The 25,059-nt window shown below is 34.7% G+C and overlaps 1 protein-coding gene across 2 annotated transcripts in view; it reads left to right on the top strand.

The window, feature by feature from the left end:
* LOC150102225 (uncharacterized) overlaps nt 1-25,059 on the top strand; it is a 274,606-nt gene that overhangs the window by 18,868 nt on the left and 230,679 nt on the right. For both annotated transcript variants that reach the window (XM_090399744.1, XM_090399743.1), the window contains exons 2-3: nt 6,153-6,310; nt 17,197-17,294. In XM_090399744.1, coding sequence (XP_090255870.1) covers nt 6,212-6,310; nt 17,197-17,294 — 197 coding nt within the window. In that variant the 5' untranslated portion in view covers nt 6,153-6,211. The remainder of the gene's footprint in view (nt 1-6,152; nt 6,311-17,196; nt 17,295-25,059) is intronic.

Genomic DNA, 25,059 nt, shown 5'->3' with positions numbered 1-25,059 from the left:
TCCAGGACTTTACTCCAGTCATTAGTTATTTCAAGCACAATCTGATAACAAATCCAGCCATTATTTTAAATATCAATTACTACTCATTGTGTGTCACTAAAGGATAATATGACTGAATTTAATCTCGGGAATATAAAACAGGGCTAGTTTTGAGATACTTTTTTTTTTTTTTAGCAGGGGTCAGGCTATTAGAGTAATAGTTGACCAAATTAGTAATACTTTGGCACCTCTTATAAAAATGCTTAACTGGGCTACATCACACATGTCAGCAGATAAGTCCAAAGCTAAAGAAAAGAAAGTACAAGTCTTTCGGTTGCTCAGATACATCATGAGAGAGTTCTTTGGTTTGGCTTGTGACTTTGCTTTCACAAAGCAATTTCTTCTACTTTCCTTTCGATAGTTTTATCACAAGACATCTTGCAAATATTTGGAGACAAGGCTTAACAATTTCTCCTCCATCAGAGAAAGACTTCTGTTTTTTGGCCAATGCCTAAAGCAATTTCATAGGATGCTTCTGTCATTACCAAACTTTCATAACTTCATTTAACAAACATATTTTGTCTTCATTTGATTTCTTCCTTTTTCTTAATCACATATTTTGTTTGTAACTCAGACCCAAGCACTAGCTTCAGTTTTCTTTCTGTTTTAGTCTGGTGTGTTTCATAGTGTCTATTAACATAATGCCTTTTATTATGTGAGAAAGTGTTTTCACAAACAATGCACAACCATTTTCCTGACAGATTTGCTGTAAATAAGAACTCATTTTCCCACTGTTCATTAAATTCATGCTTACTATCACCTTCTGTTTTTCTTTTGCTCATTTTCTTTTCAACTGTGATGAGTAACAATGTAAAAACAAGGCTTAATTTTCAAAAAAAGTACAAAGCTGCAAATGTTCACAAAGAATGAACAAAGCACAACTCCTTAGGGCACGAGTATCAGTTGTAAATGGACTGACTTTAAATCTTCGATGTACCACTGTTGCTAACGCTTGGGGCTTCAGGATGAAACAAGTGAATGTGCAAAAGATTGCACAAAACAATAAAATCGCTAAAAATAATAAGTGTTAACTTTTTTCTACAAATCAGTTTTTGTTAATACTTTTTGCATAAATAGGATTACTTTTTATTATTATCAGTTGAATCCAATGTGCCACTTCTGATCATCCAATGCACCATACACCACCCTTGTTTTACACCATATGCTTGGTTATAATGTTTTCAGGATCCAGCAAAACATTAACAGTCTTAATAATTTCATAGTTTATTATGAAAGAAATGAATTAATATTATAATCAGCACAAAATCATAGAATATTTTTAATATCTGCTAAATGAATAAACATATTGAAAGAAAATTTCCTTAGTGCAGTCAGTCCTGGACTTCTGTCAGATTCCATTCCATGATCCCCATAAGCCTTGTAAGTTGGAAATCACTATATGAACCATGAGGATTTGTTAAACATGCCTAAATTATAAAATGTGTTTGGAGGAGTTGTTATATTTTTAAACAAATTTTACTCTTGTTTATAGTAAAATAACAGTAGAGACAGCCCTCAGTTTACGGCAGTTCAATTTACGCCGATTCACAATAATGACGGATGCCTGCATGTACTTTCTTACTGTAGTGTGGTCTGACTGAGAAATGATGCTAGCAGGCACTCTAGTGTTTGAGTGTTTACCAAGCTACTATGACGTATATGTATCAAACCTAGTTTTACTGTTGAATCTACCTAAATTCTATTTAATTTTTTTTTACATACGTACGTATTTAAATTTATAAAGTACGTAATTACATACCATGTCTGATAAAAGAAGTGCAGAAAAGTTAGCAGAACTTGGTGTTAAGAAGATGCGGAAATCAATCACACTTGAAAAGAAGATGGAGGTGATTCGAAGAATGGTAGATGGGCAGACACGATCTAATGTCTGTAGAAGTATGAACTTATCTCCATCGACTGTTACTACAATTATGAAAAATGCAGATAGAATAAAACAGTCTGCGCAACAATCTATGGCAGTATAGATGCAAAACATGTAAGTTATAGCAGGGGTAAACTTGATGAAAAAATGGAAAAATTATTAACATTATGGGTGGATGACTTGAATCAGATAAACATTCCTCTGATGCAGGCTGTTATAACTGAGAAAGCAAAAACAATATTTGAGGATCTTAAAACGACAGATGGAGATGAAGAAACATTTTTAGGAAGCAAAAGTTGGTTCATGAGATTTAAGTCTCGAAGTAAGTGCCATAGTCAAATTATGTGGTGAGGTGGCAAGTGCAGATGTTGCGGCAGCGTCTGCTTTTCCTAAAGAATTTCAAGACTGTGTAGAACAAGGAAGTTATCCTGCTGATCTCATTTTTAATGTTGATGAGACTGGGCTCTATTGGAAAAAATTGCCATCACGCACCTTCATTACCTGTGAAGAACATTCTGCTCCAGGTTTTAAAGCTGCAAAACATGCTTACGCTTTTGTTGGGTGCAAATGTCTCCGGAACTTTGAAGCTTAAACCAATGTTGGTGTACCATTCACAGACACCATGCGCCTTCAAGGATCTAAAAGCCATGCCACCAGTCTATTGGAAATGGAACAAGAAAGTTTGGTTCACAAGACATTTTTATAGATTGGTACACAAATTATTTTTGTCCTACCTTGCTTCGCTTCTGTAAAGAAAATGATTTGCCAGCCAAGGCATTGCTTCTCTTGGATAATGTCCCTGGACATCCTTAAAACCTTGCCAAGTAAGAACACCATTGGATGTCAAGGTTGTTTACATGCCCCCAAACACATCACTTTTGCTACCGATGGATCAGGGGATTATATCAATCTTCAAAGCCTATTATCTTCGTATAACATTTATGGAAATGGTAAGAGTCTTGGACACTTCAGGAAAAACTATTTGACAGTCATTCGATTTTTTGAAGAGCATTAACAACATAAAGACTGCTTGGAATGAATTGTCAGCAAAGTGTTTAAAAGGAGCATAGCGAAAACGTTTTCCAGCATTTATGCACGACTTTGAGGAATTAGAGCAGGAGGAGAATGTTATTGAAAATGTTACCAAGCTTGCACAAGAGGTGGGATTGGACGATATTACAGCTGAAGATGTGACAGAAGTCTTAGATAGCCATGATAAACCACTTTCCAATGAAGACTTAAAAGAATTAGCCGAACAATTAAGTCAAGAAAGAAAACAAAGGAGTTCCTCTGAGAGATATAAAAACGGCTGATTTACAGCGTATCCTTGCAAGCATAGAGACATTGACTGATCAACTCTGCAAAATGGATCACGATTGGGAATGGAGTGTGAACGTAAAAAGGAGTGTAATCGCATCTATTCGACCTTACACTGAACTCCTTAAAGAAAGAAAAAGAAAATCTAGGCAGTTAACACTGGATACTTTTTTCAAAAAAAGTGCAGGTGATCCGAAACCAGGAACTTCAACATAGAAATATGTAATATCTTTTTGAAGTTTCATATTTTTTGTATATAATTTTGTTTTGTTTTCGTTATCATATCAAATGATATGAGCATATTTTTCATGTGCATATTTTTTGACTGCGTGGAACATAACTTTGTACCTCCCATTAAAATTGGGTTCATTTTATGCCTGATTCGGTTTACACCCTTTTTTTCAGGAAATGGAAGTGAGACGTAAACCAAGGGCTGCCTGTACTGCATACAGTATACAATAAATAATGAAAAAAAATGAGTGTACAGTGTTCTGTGCACTAATCAGTAAAATAATCAGATGGGAACACATGGAGCAAGAGTATTCTTCAAAGATGCTGCCTATTAATTTGGCAATTGATCAAAAGAAGCAAGTGATTAACAATGAGATCTTTAAAAAAAAAATCAGTTTTTGCTTTTATGTACTTCCCACCCATGAAAGTACATTTGTACTTTCATGGGTGGGAAGTACAAATGAAGTACATTTGTACCATGGGTGGGCTAACTTGATGTGAAGGTGATTCCAAGAAGAGAAATCTCATCTTGTTTGGAAATTTGAGTGTTGTCAAAGGTAACGATGGGAGAAAATGGTTCTTTTTTTTTTTTTTTTTTTTGTGAGAAATAAGACAGAACTGGGGGTTGCTAGCATTGAAAGTGATGAGGTTATCTGAATTCCATTGGAGGATTGTTTGGACATTAGAATTGAGGGCAGTGGTGGTTGATGTTCTGTTGGTTGAGGTGATTTGTGTAGAGTAAGGTTTATTAAATAAAAGGGAGGAGTGCAGTGTGCTGTCATCTGCAAACTATTGGGTTGGAGGTCAACTGAAATAAGCCATTGATATATAGAAGGAAGGGGTTGGTGAGAGAACAGAACCTTGTAGAACCCTGGCATTAGTTGAATGGTGAGAGGATAAGGAACCATCCACCATCACACATTGTGTGTGTGTGTGTGTGTGTGTGTGTGTGTGTGTGTGTGTGTGTGTGTGTGTGTGTGTGTGTGTGTGTGTGTGTGTGTGTGTCCATACGGAAAGCTGGAAGTCCTGGGAAGACCAAATGATGGAAGTTGCCATACCCGATCGGAAGCTCTGGAGATATCAAGTGAGATCACTTGAGATTCACCAAACTTTTTCATGTCATTTGTTCGGAGATGGGTGATACACCTAAATAGATCTCCTGTTGATCAGCAGTGATGGAATTCATACTGGTGATCGTTTGTTAGCTGAGTGCCTTTGAGGTTCTATAGGATTTGCGAATTGATGGTTCTCTCTATTACTTTCGACAGGACTGTGGTGAGCCGATAGCGTGGTAGTTTGGCAGGATTTGTCATCCTTCTTGGGAATGGGTTGAACATAGGTCAATTTCCAGGCTGACAGGCGACATAGGATAGGAGGATAGGAGTCGGTTCTGGTGCACAAATCTTCAGGACAATTGGCAGAATGACATCAGGGACCAGGAGACTTTTTTGTGTCTAATTTGGACAGTATTTTTCTGATCTCTTTCTAGCAAAAAGGACATGGAGGGCATTGAATATTGAACATCTGGAATGGTTGGCTGGACATTACCATGTGTGCATTGGAGGCAAAGTGTGAAGCCAGGAGATTGGTTTTTTCTGAGTGATTCAGTAAGGCCATCTGGGTATGATAAGAGTGGGAATAGTGCTCGGTAAAAGTTATAATCAATTGCTTTGGAAAGAGATGAAAGGCTTTGCTACTGTTTGGACAGGCTGCAAGTTTCCTGCTTTTTGCAATTTCAAACTCTGTTTTGGAAGCATTAATAGTTTTCTTGCAGCTATTTCAGGCTTGAGTATAAGTAATAAAGGAGGATGGAGTTCTTGATATAAATCCGTTATGGTATGCTTGATTTTTTATTTGTATAACCTTGGCACATTGGTGATACGTTCTGTGCATATGTTTTGAGTTGGAAGCCTGGAAACAATAGTCCATTATGGGAACAAGGCATAGATGTCATGGAGGCTGTCCCACTTGGCACATGCCAAACTACTCTTGTATGGCAGTGGCTGAGTAAGCATTGTTGCATGGGGAAACAGACAAGTACTAGATTGTGGTTTCAATTACCTAGGGGCCCACCACATTCACTGTGTATTTGGAAGGGTCACTGATGAGGAAGAGTTATAGGCTGTTTGGGAAGTGGTTAGGGTTATCTGGTATTCGTGGTTGGCGTGTGAACAGTTTGTGTAAGGTTGTTAGTGATGGCAAATGTTTCAGCAGCTCTGCCTACTAGATCTGTACAACTGGAGGAGGAAAACCATTGGTGTTGTGGACATTAAAATCTCCTATGAGGATGAATTTGCTGTTAGTGAAGTGGGACTGGAGAAGATCAGTGTTTAAGAAGAGGAAATTAAAGGGCTCATAGTGGTTGGTGGTATTGGGGGAACAACTATGTTGCCACCAGTCTCTTGCAAGGTTTTTCTTGGTCAAATCCTGTGAATATATTAATATATATTTTCAGCAGCTTCTTCCAAACATTGATTGATTCTCTTGTGTTGCAGGAGTGAGTGGTATTTGGTGAACATGTTAATGGAATAGCTGTTGTAAATATGAATGGGTGCAAGTCGTGGACAAGTATTGTTAAGAGGGAATAAAAATTTCAGTTAGCAAGATTATTTTATAAAGTGTTTATCAGTAGTATTATCTATTAATTCAGTTTGATCTTTTTTTTTCTTTTTCTGTTTTACAGGTATATGATTTTAGGGAATCCAAATCATTTACATGATTTGAATAAATGAGAAATTCAAAATGTGGCATGAAGCAAGGAAGCAAGAGAAGAAAATAAGGGGAATGATGGTGGATTATAAGAAGAGAGCTGAAAGGAGAAGAGAGTATTATGAAAAGATTGTATGTCTATTATTTTTTCTTTACTAGTTGGTACATGCACTTTTTTTGATAGTTCATTTCTTGACCACTCAAGTTTAGTGAGAAGGGAGAGTAATATGGTTTATCAGGTTCTAGTTCTGAAATTATAAAATTATCAGGATTTACAGAGTGAACAGTGTGAATTCTCTATTCACAAAGAATTGCCATACAAAAATATATCCTTCTGTTTATCATTGTGTCTTGATGCTGTACAAAGTTATCACAAATGATCTTTACACTTTGAAACATTGATTACACACACATATACACACAATAAAATAAACAGACCTGAAAGGCTTACAGAAGAATAATACAAAGTTTAATGAAAATTAACTATTATTTAGATATTGGTCAAGTGTAGGTGAATAACTAATTTCGCCAGCTTGTGCTGTCAGCTTCATCAGGGTACAATCAGGAAAGCAAAGAAACGAAAATTACAAGCTAAATGTTAACTGACAATTCTATTTCAATGACAAAATAGTAGTGCACATGAAACAATACACGTGTCACGGATACATGATTTACTTGTTGAGATGCATTTTGTAGTTTGCACTGAAGTTCATTTCTTATGTGTTTATTGATCTAATTAAAGTCTTCCATATATCTGGTACGATTAAACCTTGGTTCCTGTTGAGGTTATTTGTGGAACGGGCGACTGTAGCAGCTTCTTTGAAGATTCTGGAACGGTGGTTTTCTTCTATATATGGCATAAGACTTTTATTCCATTCAATAATGTGGTTGGTTGTAGAGAAGTGGGAATTAAGGCCAGAAATATTTTGTCTGTTGTTTCTAACATAACTGATGTGTTCCTTTTGTCTCACTTTGAAGCTTCTAGACGTCTGACCAATGTAATTAGACCACAGGAACAAGGGATGTTATAAACTCCTGCATGTTTGTAGAAAGGATTGAAATCTTTTAGTGATCTTAGAAATTTCTGGATAGTTTCAACTGGCTTGAAGGTCACTCTGATATTGTGTGGTTTTAGGAGGCGAGCTAAAAAAAAAACAAAAAAATTAGCTCACCTCCTAAAACTATGCAATATTAAAGTGACCTTCAAGCCAGTTGAAACTATCTAGAAATTTCTAAGATCACCAAAAGATTTCAATTCTTTCTAAAAACATGCAGGAATTTATAACATCTCTTGTTCCTGTGGTCTAAGTTATGAATGGAATAAGTCTTATGCCTTATATAGAAGAAAACTACTGTTCCACAAATAAACTCAACAGGAACCAAGGTTTAATCCTACCAGATATATGGAAGACTTTAATTAGATCAATAAATACACAAGAAATGAACTTCAGTTCAAACTACAAAATGCATCTCAACAAGTAAATCATGTATCCGTGATAGGCATATTGTTTCACGCGCACTACTATTTTGTCATTGAAATAAAATTGTCAGTTAACGTTTAGCTTGTAATTTTCGTTTTAAAAGTCTTATGCCTTATATAGAAGAAAACTACTGTTCCACAAATAAACTTAACAGGAACCAAGGTTTAATCCTACCAGATATATGGAAGACTTTAATTAGATCAATAAATACACAAGAAATGAACTTCAGTGCAAACTACAAAATGCATCTCAACAAGTAAATCATGTATCCGTGACACACATATTGTTTCACGCGCACTACTATTTTGTCATTGAAATAGAATCATCAGTTAACGTTTAGCTTGTAATTTTCGTTTCTTTGCTTTCCTGATTGTACCCTGATGAAGCTGACAGCACAAGCTGGTGAAACTAGTAGGTAATTAAATTAGTTATTCGCTTACACTTGCCCAATATCCAAATAATAGTTAATTTTCATTAATCTTTGTGGTCAAGAATTAACAATTTCTAATACAAAGTTTAATTTGGTACATATATATTTTTTTATTAATTTTTGCAGCTGTAATGGTGAGTAATTTCTTCCTCTACATTGCTTAATATTTGCATGTCAAGTTTTGTGCTATCGAAAATTACTTTGGCAATTCTGACAATTCTATTTCAATGACAAAATAGTAGTGCACATGAAACAATACACGTGTCACGGATACATGATTTACTTGTTGAGATGCATTTTATAGTTTGCACTGAAGTTCATTTCTTATGTGTTTATTGATCTAATTAAAGTCTTCCATATATCTGGTACGATTAAACCTTGGTTCCTGTTGAGGTTATTTGTGGAACGGGCGACTGTAGCAGCTTCTTTGAAGATTCTGGAACGGTGGTTTTCCTCTATATATGGCATAAGACTTTTATTCCATTCAATAATGTGGTTGGTTGTAGAGAAGTGGAGAGAAAGGCCAGAAATATTTTGTTTGTTGTTTCTAACATAACTGATGTGTTCCTTTTGTCTCACTTTGAATAGACGTCTGACCAATGTAATTAGACCACAGGAACAAGGGATGTTATAAACTCCTGCATGTTTGTAGAAAGGATTGAAATCTTTTAGTGATCTTAGAAATTTCTGGATAGTTTCAACTGGCTTGAAGGTCACTCTGATATTGTGTGGTTTTAGGAGGCGAGCTAAAAAAAAAACAAAAAAACTAGCTCACCTCCTAAAACTATGCAATATTAAAGTGACCTTCAAGCCAGTTGAAACTATCTAGAAATTTCTAAGATCACCAAAAGATTTCAATTCTTAGATTTTTAGATTTTTTTTTAATTTAAAAGCCCATATCCACAAGTATCCATAATGTTCACTTGTTTATTGTGTGTATTACACTCCATTTTTGTAATACTCGTTGGGGGGGGGGGAGAAATCAGCATGCACTAATTTTTAATGAACTCTAATTTTTTGCAGTTCAAATTAATTGCAAAAAAAAAACTTAAAATATTTATACATAGTAATTCGTAGTAAACATTTTTAGCATCTTTGTGAGATGTTCTTTGGCCATAGGTTTATAAGCGGATCATTTCAAGTGTGAAATCAGGAGACTGAGAATTTGCATAATTTATGATTTTGTGAAAGTAAATTATTTTGTCATCCTCTCCTTTAGATGGACGAATATTTTTTTTAGATTCAATTTTGAAACCTTCCAAAGTTGAATTTTTATAATTCAATTTTGGAAGGTTCTATTCCAAATTGTCCAGTGTTTGATATTTTACTGCAATTTTAATTCCTAAAGTTTGTACTTTCTGATTTCTTATTTGCACTTTCAGACTGAATTTTTTCATTATGGCAGGCACCTGCTTTAGGCAGTACTCTACGTTGCAGGCGTTAGTAGAATTCACAAGTTTGATTTTTTGGTTGTTATGTGTGCCCAAAATTGCTTTGATTCCCTCAAAATTTGCAAAAAATTAAACATCTGATATTTGAAGCTAATATGTTTAGGATCAAATAAAATATGAAATTTTTGAGAGATACTCTTGATTAGGTGGCTATAAAGCAAATTGTTTCCATTCTGTTATGTTCATTCTATCAGCCTTGACAGTCTTTTAATAATGAAGAAAACAAATGGAAGAGTAAAGCATAAATAAATGAATGAATGCTTAAAAAAGAAGCATTGACATTTATGTAACAGTCCATAAAGCATCAAATATCTAATTAAAGGAGCTCTAACATATAATTTTATTCCTTTCCTTTCTTTTTTTTTTTTTCTCTTTTTTTTTTTTTTTCTTTACAAATCATTCCATTTCATTTTCAGGAGAGAATAGCATTTTGATAACAAAAGTGATAAAATAATAGGTCATTGAGGGTTATATTGGCCTGCCTTGTGTGTTAAAATTAGATATGGTAATAATCAAGATGAAAAAGGAATTACATCATCAAATTCCTGCCATATACCTTCAAGGGGTGTACAGGATATGATAGTACTACATGAAAAATTTACATCATTACTAACTTCCGATCTACAGTTTTCCTCCAAATCAGTCTGTTACTTGTCAAGATTCCAACATTACCAGATCTTATATTTCTATCGTCTAAGGCACTTTGTACCGTATCAATCCACCTATATCTTGGTCTTCCTCTGGGTCGTTTTCCTGCCAACTTGGCAGAGAACACTTATTTTGCTAATCTTTCCTTGCCCATTCTGTTTAAGTGACCATACCACCTGAGATTAGTCTGCTAACACATTCCTGGATGCTGACAATGTCAAGTTCTTTCCTAATATCTTCGTTTTTAATATGATATTGCCATTGATGCCATCTGTTCACCCATAATCTTTCTCAGGACTCTCATATCTGCAGTCTCTAGTCTTTGGTCAAGTGTTTTACTTCTGACCCAGCTCTCAGTAAAAGGGGTGCTTAAGAGGCAAAGCTGTATAACTGAGAGGAGACCTCCACATAGCCTTTAAAGGAATGCGGAGAACCGACCAGCACTTCTGACCTAATGTCCAATCCTCACCTTTTCGTGGTGCACCCTGTTGGGTATCTACCTGGATACTGAACGAACGAGGATGGGCTGGCAATTTGGGATTTAGCCAACCAAATTGTATTCCTATTGGTTAAACCAAAATATAAAATGAAGGAATTACATAAAACACTAAAATTCTCATGTCCAAATCTGTATGACTTGTGGAGGCTACAGATTTGCCTATGGCAATATTGAATATGATTTTTGAATTGAATTGAATATTGAATTGAACAAAATTGAATATTGAACAATTTTGAATATGAGTGTCAATGACTTGGTAAATAGCATGTTGAAACAGGATTGAACATGTCACTTGGCATCCTATCCCTTCCACTCCTCACCTTTGTTTTGTTCAGTCAAGTTAGCTGTCCTGGTGTGTCAACTTATATCTGTACTCAAGCTGATTAAAAATGATAATGCACTACCCTATTGGCCTTCTTGTAAAGAAATGCACCTTAAACTGTTTATTGTAAATCATCTCAATTAACAGGTGAGGGAGTTAAGTCACAATGTTAAAACATTAATAAAAGTTACATCAGGTGTAGTTAATATAAATATCTGTACATATCACTATAAGAAATATGTAGAAAATGAATTTTTCATTTGTTTGGCAGTAAATGTTGTGACCCATTTACTGTACACAAAAAAACTTAAAAATCATTATGAGAAATCACTCGGGACTATATGAATAAAATAAACTGCTTGAATATGTACTAGGAAAGGCTGTGTACTCAACATTTTGAAAACTTCACTATATACAGCACATAGAAAAAAAAAAAAGAGCAAAAAAGCTGAAAAAAACAAAACAAATAAGATTAGTAAAATTAGGAGCTGGTTTCTCTGTTCCTGATGATTCTAGTGATCATGATGAAGAAAACTAACTCCTTATTGCCTTCAGTCAGATTTTCTTGAATTAATACAAGAATTAAGAGAGAAATTCTCAAAATTTAGATCATTTGAGGAAGAATATAAATTTTAAGCATTGTCCCTAAAAGCTGGACAGCTGCAGTGATCAGACATAAATTTAGCAAATACTTTGAAATTCTAGAGCATTAAGAAATCAAGTGCTGAGAACAAAAACAATGGAAATAGGTTTGTTTTTATAGCTGTCCTATCTATCAAGAGTACTCTCATAAAAATTTCTAATTTTATTTGGTCTAATATGTACAATGTGTACTAGATATTAAAGTAAATTTCATGACTTACACATGTAACAAAAGTTGCATAGAATTTATTGAAAAACTCAAATATATTTCATCCAGTGTTATGTGGACATCGTCATGGAGATTAATCATTAACTACATTCAAAAGATGAATCAAGTAGTGAGTCATAAATCATGCATATATTAGCTCATGCCTTGGTCGCAGCTGAAGTTTATGATATTACACTATTTTTTTTTATCTATGCAACTTACAATTGTTCCTTTGAATGCTAATAGTGTACTATCGAATACTTCAGCTGTGGCTGAGACATGAGATAATATGTGCATAATTTATGACTCATTGATTCATTGTTTGAATGTAGTTAAGTCTATCTGCCTGACAGTGTCCACATAATGTTAGATGAATTATATTGGAGTAAATTCTATATAATTTTGTTACACGTGTAAGCCGTGAAATTTACTTTAATAACACATAAGTTATGAGTTTCAATGTCAGCTGTGCTTAAATTTTTGCAAAATTTGGGCAGTTTTTTTCATAGAAGAAATGCTTTGATTAAAGTGACTTTGGACATATATTCTGCTATATGTACACATAAACACACACACACAAATCAAACTTCAGGTTCAACCTAATGCCATCAACCTGCCGGTAGATGGCAAAATGGGGAAAAAAAGTGCACTCGGAACACCTGAATCAAGTAGCTGTCATCTTGAGAAAAAATATATCGTTTGAAAATGCAAATGAGAAATTAAGATGCAGCGTTGAACATGGCAGCAAAAATTAGAAATGAGACAATTTGAAAATAAGTTGACTGATTTTAAAACTGTTCGAAATTATAAAAATTCCATGGATGTTCCAAATAAAAATGGCTGCTATAATTAATAGGATGCCAAGAAAAATCTAATAAAAACATTTTTTTTTCATCTAAAGGATAGGGTAACTGAATAACTTGCTTTCATCAAAATACAAAATTATGCAGCTTCAGTTTAATTTTTAACTTGATGATTTCATAAGATATGATCTAAATGACATCATATCTACTGAAATGTCATGAAACTGGCCTCTCAGAGTTGTTTCAGTTAACTGTTATTGAAATTGGTCTGATTTCCAACTCCTTAACTTTATGTACTAATTCATTTGGGTTTAAAGCAAAGGTTTTAGACATGAGGATATTCTAGTCATTGTTTTACAAAGCTGCTAATGTATATAATGTATATATTATATAACTATATTAAACTATATTGACAGTAACTATATTAAAATAGTTACTGTCAATAAATAAGGTGATCCCTATAGGACAGGAGGAGGAGGAGGAGGCATTTTTTTAATACTTTTCTGCATTGACATTCGTCAGCAGATTTGATCAGTGTTCTGTTTTCAATTGCTTCAACCTCACATCACCATGTTGTCTATTGTTTCTTTTCATATTATTTGATTTTTACTTCTGTTGAATGTTTTTTACTGTCCTATTTTTAGGACCATCAATGCGGATTCAACCCCTTGCCACCATATTTTCCATCTGGTATAATTTGTGGACCTCCAGAAAAGTGGACTCTGGAAGTCTTGCACTGCTTTTGGTCCTTACTTCAAAAAGATAAGTCAAATAGTTGGTTGTCTGGGATGTCCCAGCCAAGATCAATCAACTGTTGGACTTGTCTATAAGGATCAGTAAGCCTAATTCTCCATGGTCTGAGAACAGATCCCAGTGCTTGCTGTGATGCTGGTTTAGCATTCAGAATAGCCCTGGTATTCCACTTTTGAACATAGTTATTGCTTGCCAGATAACAGATCTCCACTGTGGGTGGGGAGCTTTTTTATCTTCAAGTTTAAATGGAATCATCGAGTCCCAGCCAATTACAGAAAGCAACGTTAACAGATAATAAAAACATCAGTCACCCAAATATACCATCTTTTTGTATGATATATTCACTTGGTAAACAGCTAATCAGGAAAATGTCATCACCCTTCTTTATCCAGAAGGGTCTGTAGGAATAGCAGTCTCTTCCCTTCTCTCCCCTTTGGGGGGGGGAACAATCAGTTTAGCTCCTGAATGCATATCATGGAACTTACACGAAAAACAAATTTCTCAAGAAGTAATGTTATATTGTGATGTTACTGACTAAAGAATTTTCTCTAAATTAAAAGATCAAGGAGTGGCACCCATAAGAATTCTTATATGCTGGGATGGTATCCTAATACCAACTAGGAATATCATCCTTATATTTAACATCCCCAAACCCCAATATCAGAGAAAGCAGAGTATCTTAATTGTACTGTCAGGTTCTATATACCAAACCATTTACATTGCTATAAATGTCAAAATATTCATGCTCAGACTGCCTGTCATAGTTTTGCCCATGATGTGGCATTTGGTGTGTTGTACTAAGTGTAAAACACCAAATGTGCGAAGTGTGAGGGATAATATTCAGCCTATTCCCTAGCCTGAAAAGCAGAAGGATGAGCAGAGCATACTATCAGGAGACTAAGGGGAAGTATACCACATAAGGAAAGTATTGGAAATGCAATAATGAATGCAATATAAATGAATGCAATATATAGTTTTCTTGAAAAAAATAAAAGTGATTCTTATATTTTATTGCTTTTTATTGTTTATATTTTTAAAGCACATGATAGTATAACATAACATCATTGGCCAGAAGGGTGAAGCAAGATGCTTTTATTCCTTGTTGTCTGATAGGGAGGACGAATTGAGAAGAATTTTTCGGCTGTAGTTAGTAGGAAGGATTAGATGTAAGGGATGTTTGTATCTCTATGCAGTTGGATGTTCCTTACAAACCACGGTGCATCCAAGATCATGCGCAAACACTTATTTTGCACTCTCTGTAGCCTGAGGATCTTGGTGCTGGATGCGTGGCTACAGGCTGGAGATGCATATGTCACTATGGGGCGGATCGTCAGCAGGTAGAGGAGTACTTTGATTCTGTTATTTAGCTTGCTTTTTCTATTTATTAGAGGGTAAAGTTGTGCGATGGTTTTAGATGCTTTTGCACATAAGGCATGTGTGGGTTGAACATTAATCTTTTGTCTAGAATTACCCCAAGATATTTTGTTTCTGTTTGCCAGGGGATTTTGGTGTTGAATAGATAAAGGACTCCCTTTGGAGTTGCCAATCTTCTGGTGAAAAGTATCGCTATACTCTTTTGGGGATTCACTTCTAATCTCCATTTGGAGAACCATTGTTCTAGTTTTAGTAGGTTTTCTTGCAGTTTTTTAGTGATGAGATGTGGTTGTAGAGATCTGGCAAGTACTGCTGTGTCATCTGCATAGAGTGCTAAGATGGCTGACATTGGGTTGTGTGGGATGTCTGCCATATATATCAAGAATAAGATCGGTGCCAGTAGGGAACTTTGGGGAACTCCTGCTGCGATCCGTCACTGACTGGAAACTGTACCATTTATTTTGACTTGTATGTGTCTGTCCTGGAGGTAAGATTTTATTTGATGGACAATTCTTGATGGTATGCCTGCTGAGATGAGTTTGAGTAGTAATCCGAAGTGCCATATCTTATCAAAAGCTTTTGCTATGTCTAGGAAAACTGCTCCAGTGTGTTGGTGCCAATTGTAGCCGGTGGTGATGTACTCAACTATCCTATGAATTTGTTGAGTAGTACTGTGATGTTGTCTAAAGTCAAATTGTTCCTTAGGAAGGATATTTAACTCGTATACTGAGGCTTGAAGTTTGGAGAGGATGATTTTTCCGACAATTTTGCCTAAGTTTGAGATTAGGCTGATGGATCGATAGCTATCAGCCAGGTGTGGATCTTTACCTGGTTTATGCACTGGGACCACATCTGCGACTTTCCAATAACTGGAGAAATAGTTAAATCAGAACATGGCGTTGATTATGGTGGTGAGATGTACGACAGCTCTTCAGGGCAGTAGTTTAATTATTCTATTTGTTATGCCATCTGGACCAGGGGCTTTTTTATTCTTTAGCTTCTTTAGAGCTTCATAGATTTCTGCTGGTGAGGTGTTTGCAGGTTTGTTGTTGCAGGTGTCGGTGAGTTTTAGTGCATGTCTGACATGGAGGTGGATTTTATAGACATGCTTGATGTCTAAGTTGTTGTATGTAGGGCTACACTGTTTTTCTAGGTTCTTTGCTATCTCTTCAGCTTTTTCTGCGTCCGTATGTACTCGGCCCCTGTCTGACTTGAGTGGGGGAAGAGATTTGTTTTTGTTTCTAAGGCTTCTTAATATGTTCCAGATGGAGTGTTCACCGGGTGATATAGAGGCTAGTTTGGCTTCCCATGTTTTGTTCCTGTGAGCTTCAAGTGCTTCTAACATAATAGTATAAGGAAATTTAAGCATATTTACTTGCTCATATACAAGTAGTGAAAAGGTGTATCACCTTATTATTAAAATACTCTGAATCAGAGATAGATTTGGAAAGTTTTTCCACTTGGTTAGGCCATGAATTAAATATGCCAAGAAATTATATTCTTTGTTTATCATTTAGTCAAGTGTAAGCAAACAAAGTTTGCACATGAAGTATCTTCACAACTGGGCTGCTTGTATTGTTTGCTTTCACTTCAATAAAGGATTAAACCAAGAATATAATTTCCTGGTATCTTTAATTCCTAGTCTAACCAAGTAGGGAAAAAAAAAATTTCAACATCTACTCTGTTCCAGAGTATTTTAATAATAAGGTGATTCATCTTTTCACTACTTGTAATTGAGAAATATGACTTCTGCATTACTTCTACCTGGGTATCTGTTCTACTTCTGGCTCCTACTGATGAGACTTCAGTAAAGTTTGATACTGGTCGGTAGTGGCCTTTCTCATAATGCATAGCATTATACACATCTGAAAGGAGGGATGTTTTGCACAATGGGATACCAAGGCAGTTGATGTGAAACCATAAGTCTCTATACATAAATAATCATTAATTCATGATGTGAGGCTCTGGAGAAAGGTAAAATGAAAGATTTGATCATTTTGGCAAGTACAATTCATCAGAAATGTCATAAGTATGGTATGAGATAAAGTATATTACTGGAAGGTGCAAAAGAGAAGAAAAAAGAGTAAAGACATTGCATCTGTTGCCACAGTATGGTAGAGGCAAATGAATTGTATGACCAGTAATAAGCATCCATTATTTGAAAACCTCTACTGTAAATGGAACAATTTAATTTTTACAGATACAATTGTCATTTGAATTGAATAAATGATATCTGTGCAGGTTATATTTTGCATTTTAAACTGCTGAGAAGTATATTTTTGAAACTTAATTGAATGGCTTATTTTGATTTTTTTTTCTTCCATTTTTATTATTGTAAAGAATTTCACTATCCAAGAATCACTTGTTTTTATAATCCACATGTTCTTTCACTTGATTTATTTTTTAGAAACAAGATCCAGCTCAGTTTCTTCAACTTCATGGACGCCCATGTAAAATACATCTAGATCCAGCAGTTGCTCAAGCTGCTGATAGTCCAGCCACCATGTAAGTTTTATTTTAAAATTGTTTTAAAAATTCAGTAAACAGTTAATGATTAAAAAAATTATTCTATTAGCTTATTTTCACCATCTGCTAGCATGTGAAATGCATTTTAAGTTCTATAAAATTATTTACATAGTCTGCATGTTTTTTACCTTTTCCTGATGTCCATCCTGCTATCCCCACTTTTTTTATTTTTAAGTTAATATTCCTAATTGTTAAAGTAATGTCAGTGAACTTTTCTGGGGAAAATAGAGAGACTATTATTATTAACATTATTATTATCTCAGACCTCCAGGGAGTCAAGAGCTCCAAGCCATCTGTCATATCTTCTCTTAATCACACTAGATACACTCATCACTTCTTAATTGTGAATAAACTTAACTTCCATGAATATCCCTATGTTCTCTTCCCATCTTCCATATAATGAAAAATTTTTATCAGATTATATCTTATAACATATATTTAGAAGTTTATAGACCTCTATCTGTCAACCCTCTTTCTCCTGTTTACTAGTGTATGCAGTATATACATTCTCAACCTGTACTTGTAATCTTCATTCCATAATCCTGATATCATCTTTATTTTCTTTGCACCCTTTTGCTCGCTTCTTTATCCCCTAGGAATCCAGTAGACCTATTCTACTTGTAAGAAAAAGAAGGGTCTTGTAAAGATTCGTTTCAACATTGCAGTTATTCTCTGAGTTGTATTTGCAATTTTTACTATGTTACCATCAAATTCCTGACATGTATCCTCAGGGGTGTAGCGGATATTATGACAGTACTACATTAAAAAGTTACATAATTACGAACTTCCTTTCAACAATTTTCTTCTGAAATAATCTGTTCTCTGTCAAGGCTCCAGTATTATCAGATCTTATTTTTCTATCCAGTAAGATAATTTTTACTGTATCAAACCACCTATATCTTGTGTTTTTTTCCCTCTTAGTCTTTTTCCTGCCATCCTGGCAAAGAACACTTAGTTTGCTAACCTTTATCTGCCATTCTATTTAAGTGACCATACCACCTAAAATTAGCCCTTCTAACAAATCCTGAATGTTAACAAATGCAAGTTTTTTCTTAATAGCCTCATTTTTAATATACTATTACCACTGATGCCATCTGTTCACTCCTTTACTCTTTCACAGAACTCTCATATCTGTGGTCTCCAGCCTTTGATTAGGTGTTTTATTTCACTCTCAGGTCCATAAGTTAAAATGGATTCAAACATGGTCTTGTATGCAGCCAATTTAGTGTTTTGACTCATTTCTTTCTTACTCCATATAAATTTATTCACTGACTTCCTTTCATATAAGCTTTACTAATTCTGTTGTCTATTTCCATATTTAATTTGCCATTTTTACTAAAAATTGTGTCTAAGTAGCTGATATGTTTTACTTGTTCTATAGGTTCGTTCAGGATGCAGTTGATGTTTTCAATGTTTCAGTCTATTTTTAGTTGTATTTGTCTTTTTATTTCTGATTTTCATACCAAATTTATTACTATAATTATTCAGTTTCTAAATTAATTACCAGCCAATTATTCAGTTTAGTCAGGGAATCTTGCAGCTTTCCTTCATAATGAATAGCAATGGAGATAATGTGCATCCAAATCGCACACCTGATTTAACATCAAACCATCTTCTTGAGCCTCCTTCTATTCTTATTGCTGAATTACAACTCAAATATAGACTAAGTATTACTTGATATTAGGTCCCATGAATTATAGCTTTTCTCTTGCCACCCTATCATGTGTCTCCTCCAGATCAATGAAACTTAAATACAGATCCTTGTTATATTCCCATAACTTTTCCACTTTGATCCTAACAACTGCCATTTGGCCTGAATCCAGCTTATTTTTCTCCAAGCTCTCTGTCCACGATTTTTCGTAGCTGTTTCTCTAGTATACTTGTATAAATTTTACTAGAAAGACTCAATAGGGAAATTCCTCTGTAAATCTCGCCTTCAGTTTTATTTATCTTTTTATAGATGGGTGCTATGAGAGCTCTACTCTAGTCATCTGGAATTCAACCCTTTGACCAGGTATTCTGAATTATGCAGTTTAGCCACTGTAGAACTTTTATACCTCTATATTTTATCATTTACTGAATATCATCTACTTTAACTGCTTTTCTGCATTTCAGGTGTTTGATGACTTTGTCTACTTCAAGTATTGATATGTATTCCTAATTTCATTCCTGTTGAGTATTATCTATCATCTTGTTCTCACTGCTTGTTTCATTTAGCAGTTCCTCGAAGTAATTACTCCAGACATCTACAATATCTTGTTTTCATGTCACCTTTATCATCTCTGATTCCTTTTACAATACTTTTTTCCATTTCTGAGCTTTTCCAATAGCCTTCAGACTATTTTGTTACCATCCTAATATTTATTTTCTGTGGTCTTACTGAAGCCTTCCCATGACTTTTGTTTAGCTAGTTTTACATAATGCTTTACTTTCTTAAATTTTTCTCTGTATTCGTGAAGAGCACAAGCTGACTTAAAGGAACTTTTGATACTCTTTCTTCTTTTCCTTGACTTCCTCTTCCTGAGTTCACTATGGTGTTCTGATTTTTCTGTCCTTGAAGACAACCTCACCACATGCCTTTCAGACTGAATCAATCAATGGTTTCTTCAGGATTTGCCACTGAATCACTAAGGTTTGATTCTTGGTTTCAAACTTTTTCATTTTGTCTTGAATAATGATTGTGCATTTGAGTCTACAGTTCACCTCTAAAAGCTACTCAACTTTGATTCATTTTAAAACTTTCTTACACATTCTTCTTTTCAGTATGAAATTCAATTTTATCCTGCTCAAAACTAAATGGTGATCACTTCAAATCCTCTATACTCTTGTTTCCTGAACCAGTGTGAAAAATAAAAAAATCTCTATCGGCAGTAACAGTGATTGAGATGTTTATTTCTTGCATCTTCTCTCGCCATATGAATTTTTGCACATTTTTGTTAGAATATGGTTTTAGTAATAACTAGGCCATGTCCTTAACAGACTTAGCAGGTACTTAACTTTATTATTAGTAAATATTTCTGTGTGTCTGGTAATCATTTTCTACTCTGCTGTTTAGATCTCCAACAAGAACAACTTTTTTCTTTTCATTGTGTCAGCTGACTTCTCTAATGTCTCAAAAAATTCCTTCACTTCTTCCTTAATAGAACCATTTGTAGGACCATAGACACAGATAAGTCCAATCCAATAGACCAAGAGCTGGCCAACGGCTAGAGTTCCTAAAATATATTTAAAATAATGCATGACCCTCTTACTTCTCTCTCCTCAAACACACAAGAACAAAATACACTATTCTATTCATTATATCTGAGGTACATCTGAAAAGATTGCCAAAATATGACCTTTGCATCACACTCAAATCACATGTTAAATTAGCAACTATGATTTGCTGATAAGGATAAACTCCATCGCCTAGCATATCTGGAGTGTGTGAAATTCTCTGTGACTTGGCCTTTTATGGACAGACATCTTGTTCTTACAATATTCCTTCCGTGTCATCCTCTTCTTATGGATCTCTTGTTTAATAAGGTTGCACATCCATTTTACTCCCATCCTATTTGTTCTGAACTCTAGGGATATATTCAGTTACTGCCTCATTTAAGAACTTTTTGAAAGATTCCCATGCACTGCTGATATCTTTCCCATTCAGTAACTGATACCATGGGAGCCAAAGATATATTTGATCTGTGTTAGGTGAGAGCTCTGGTGCAGAGGCTATTTCCTTTTGGGAATGATTAATTTTTTATTCTTTATCAGTGGCTCTCAATAAACTCTATCCAAGCTCAAAAACTATTTGCACACCAACAGAAAACAAAAATAAGAAACGTAAAACATTGGAGACCCAACAAATATACCATCTTTCTTAATTATGCATTCAACAAGTGAATCCACTCAAGAAAATGTTTCCCTTCTTTATACAGAAGGATTTGCAATATCTCCAAAATTGGTTAACACTTTGTTCAGGGGATACTTTTGAAAAAGCCACCCAGACAATTAAAGCCTCATTGCCTATGTCATTATTGATAGTGATATCTTCATGCTTGTTCAGAATACAAGGGTGTACAGAAGATTTGAAATTAGAAGTGATTCTAAGCAGGATAAAAATGGATATCACATTGAAAAGAACAGTATGTAAGAAAGTTTTAAAAAGGATTAAAGTTGAGCAGCTTTTACAACTCAATGGTAGACTTGCCTATACAAACAAGATTGAATTAAAAATGAAATAAATTGAAAACAAGAACCAAGCCTTGGTGTCTCAATAGCAATCTATGAAAAAGACATTGATTGATTCAGCTAGGGAGGTATGTGGTGAAGTTGTCTGCAAGGATAGAAAAATAAGAACACCATGGTGGGCTCAAAAAGTTAAAGAAGCATTCCTGGAAAAGAAGAAAGTAAAAATTCCTAGCAAATAAGTTAACAGATGCCCTAAAAGAATATAAAGAAAAAATGTAAGAGAGCTAAGCTGTGTTTAAAAGTATCCAAACAAAAGTCATTGGAGGACTTTGGTAAGAATATAAAAATAAATATTAGGAAGGTGATAAAATGTTCTGGATATTAGAAAAACACCAAGTTAAAAATAGAAGAGAGAGATAGAATAAAAGAGAAACTGTTACAGATTGGCAAAAATGTTGAACAAGAACAAGCAGAAAGATATAGAGCAATTAACAAAGAAATAAAAAGAAGTGCAAGAAATGATAAAAGAAAATACATAGAGAATCTAGCACAAGAGGATATTAGAATTCTTCTCAGAAAAATTTCAAGAAATGACTGATGGTGACCAGAGCCTAGAATTAAATGAACAAAATGCATCATGAGATATAAATTTGAACAAAATAACAAAAATAAAAATTACAAAAGCAATAACTCAGATCAAAACAGTAAAGCACCAGGAGCAGACAACATACTAGGAGATATACTAAAAGTAAATCCACAACTTATAGCAGAGATATTATATCCCTTGCTAAATGAGATATGGCAGAAAGAAGAGTGGCCTAAGGAATGGAATACTGGATCACTGGTTAAATTAAGGGAACCTATCTAAAAAAAAAGGGAACCTATCTAAATGCAAAAATTGGAGGGCTATAACATTGTTGAGTGCTATAAGTAAAATACTAGAAAGAATCAAAATACAAAAACAACTAAGACCAGAACAGGCAGGATTTTAGAGCCAATAGATCATGTACTGACCACATTGCTACTTTACGAATTATCATAAACAATCATTGGAATGTTAGGCAAGCTTATATTTAAATTTTATCGATTTTGAACAGGCTTTCGACCATATAAACAGATCTTCCCTATGGAAATTACTTAGACATTATGGACTCCCAGAAAAAATAAGAATAATTTAAAAAATGTATGAAGATTTTGAAATTAAAGTAATACATGGAAATATCCTCTCAGAACCATTTAAATCAAAGACAGGAGTAAGGCAAGGTTGTATACTCTCCCATACTATGTTTTTAATTGTCATAGGTGATGAGAAAAGTATCTCATGGAAATACAGGATTACAATGGTTACTTCAAAACCAACTCCACGATCTAGATTTTGCAGATAATATCTGCTTACTTTCACAGAAGCACCAACATATAGAACAAAAAACAACACTTGTAGAAACAGTCAAAAAAGTTGGTCTTAAGATAAATAAAACAATGTTGGTGGAAAATAAATGCAAAGCAAAATAAACAAATAGAAGAAAAACTGCTTAAAGAAGTAGAACAATTTATATGCCTAGGTTCAATAATATCAATAAAAGGAGGAGCTACTGAAGATATAAATAGAAGGAAACAGCTGGCTTATTCAACTTGAAATCTATCTTCTCATAGAGCTCTAGGAATATTTATTTTCTTTGCTGCACTACCTAAAACAGTTAAATTAAGTAAAATTATCTTAACCAAGAAGTAATTTCAAGACATACACAAGTGACTATTGATTTGCAGTCGTGACTCACAATGTAACCTATTCTTCCCCGCTCAAATTCGAACCTTTTACAAGTGGTGCATCAGATTCTAGAATTCAGACACTTAGGTTTAAAAATAGCAAAGGTTTATTAAGCATGTTAACACATTTACAATACAATTAACATTCATACTAAATTCCAATACTAATCAGATAAGATTGCATGTATCCTTAATGAAACAAGAGTTTCAAAAAACAGCATTCCTAATCAATCATTCACAAAGATGGTTATTCTAGAGTAATAATTTTTCATTAAACATTCATTATATATCTCGTTACTCAGACTAATTCATCTCAGCTTTCTCTAAAGCATACACATTAAATTAACCTGTATATTAGCTAACTCACTGTACTTTCTAATGTTAACATGCTACAGTCCTGCTCTAAATAAATCAAAGTCCTCGATCCTTAATGTCTCTTAATTTCACTAAACTTAACACCATAGTAAGTTACACACATAGCATAGACAAAAAAAATTTTAACGTTACCATACGCTAAGGCCTTTCATACTTGTTCCTTCAATTTGGACTGCCTTCCTTCGATCGATCTTCCTTCTTGTTCACTTAGACAATGAGGTACCTTGGATTCTCCGATCATTCTGTGATTTCACACGATTCTGGCATGACTGACTTGTTCCAGGCATAACTATGGCATAGGGCAATTTCTCCTTCACGATGTCTGCTACCTGGACGCTGAGTGTTTCCGAGGACTGTGGATACACGAGTGGAGATGTACTCCTTCATCATACGATCAGGAGCTTATAACATCTCCAGCACTTGGATGGCATTTCCTGCTATCGCTCACCAGACTCTCAACATAGCTTACCGCTGTTCCTCGTCCGAGCACTTCGGGACAGAGCCGCTCCTCCATGCAACTTTCTATCTACCAGACGACCACCAGCCAAGGGAAGAAAAAATTTATGAGAGAGAGAGGGGGGCTACTTAACCCTTTTATTTCTATCTCCCCTACCGGTAATCACGGTAACCTTCGTAACTCACCCAATGTGTAGCACTTCACCCACTTGGGTCTCGCTTCATACCGTTTGTTTCCAATTTTCTTCTGACCATGCTCTGCCATGTGCCGTGAGCATGAGACTGCCTGATGCCACCTCTCCTTCTGTTGGTGTGCCCTTGCCCTTTGAACCATTGTTTACAATATTTTATGCAAGTCATTCCTCAGACAATTATTACAAAATTTAGTAAATCTTTGTTCAATTTATACAGTATTAACGGCCTTGCACAATCAAAAAAATTATTTCCTTTAACAACGTACAATCTCTTTTCTTTATGCTAACATAATTTTATATTATATTACATGTATATAGCATATACTTAGAAGCAAGCATTTTCCTACATAAAAAATTTGTATCTTATTTTTCTATCTGTTAAATGATGATAGATGTGGAATTCTTTAGGATTCCCATTTATCAAGGTTTATCACATGGAAGGAAATGGAGATGGTTGGGGCATGTGTTGAGGAAAGAAGATAAAATAATAGTAAAACAGGCTCTAGATTGGAACCCACAGGGTAAAAGAAGACGAGGAAGGCCAAGAGAAGCATGGAAAAGAACAATACTGAAAGAAATAACAAATATTAATAAAAACTGGAACCAAATAAAAGCAGAAGCAAAAAAAACAGTCCAGTGGAAAATGGTGGTGGAAGACTTATGCTCCTAGGTGGAGTGAAGAGGATTAATTAAGTAAGACGTTCTGGAAGCTATTGAAGAAGCTAAGAAATGGAGAAAGACTATTGTAAATGGAATTTAATATCTCTTTATCAAAGATGATA

This window comes from Typopeltis vanoorti, chromosome 10 (genome assembly GCF_054136105.1).
Source record: "Typopeltis vanoorti isolate ZY-2024b chromosome 10, IOZ_Tvanoo_1.0, whole genome shotgun sequence".
NCBI lineage: Eukaryota > Metazoa > Arthropoda > Arachnida > Uropygi > Thelyphonidae > Typopeltis > Typopeltis vanoorti.
The sequence above is the reverse complement of the archived record's forward strand: the minus strand, read 5'-3'. Positions and strand labels throughout refer to the sequence as shown.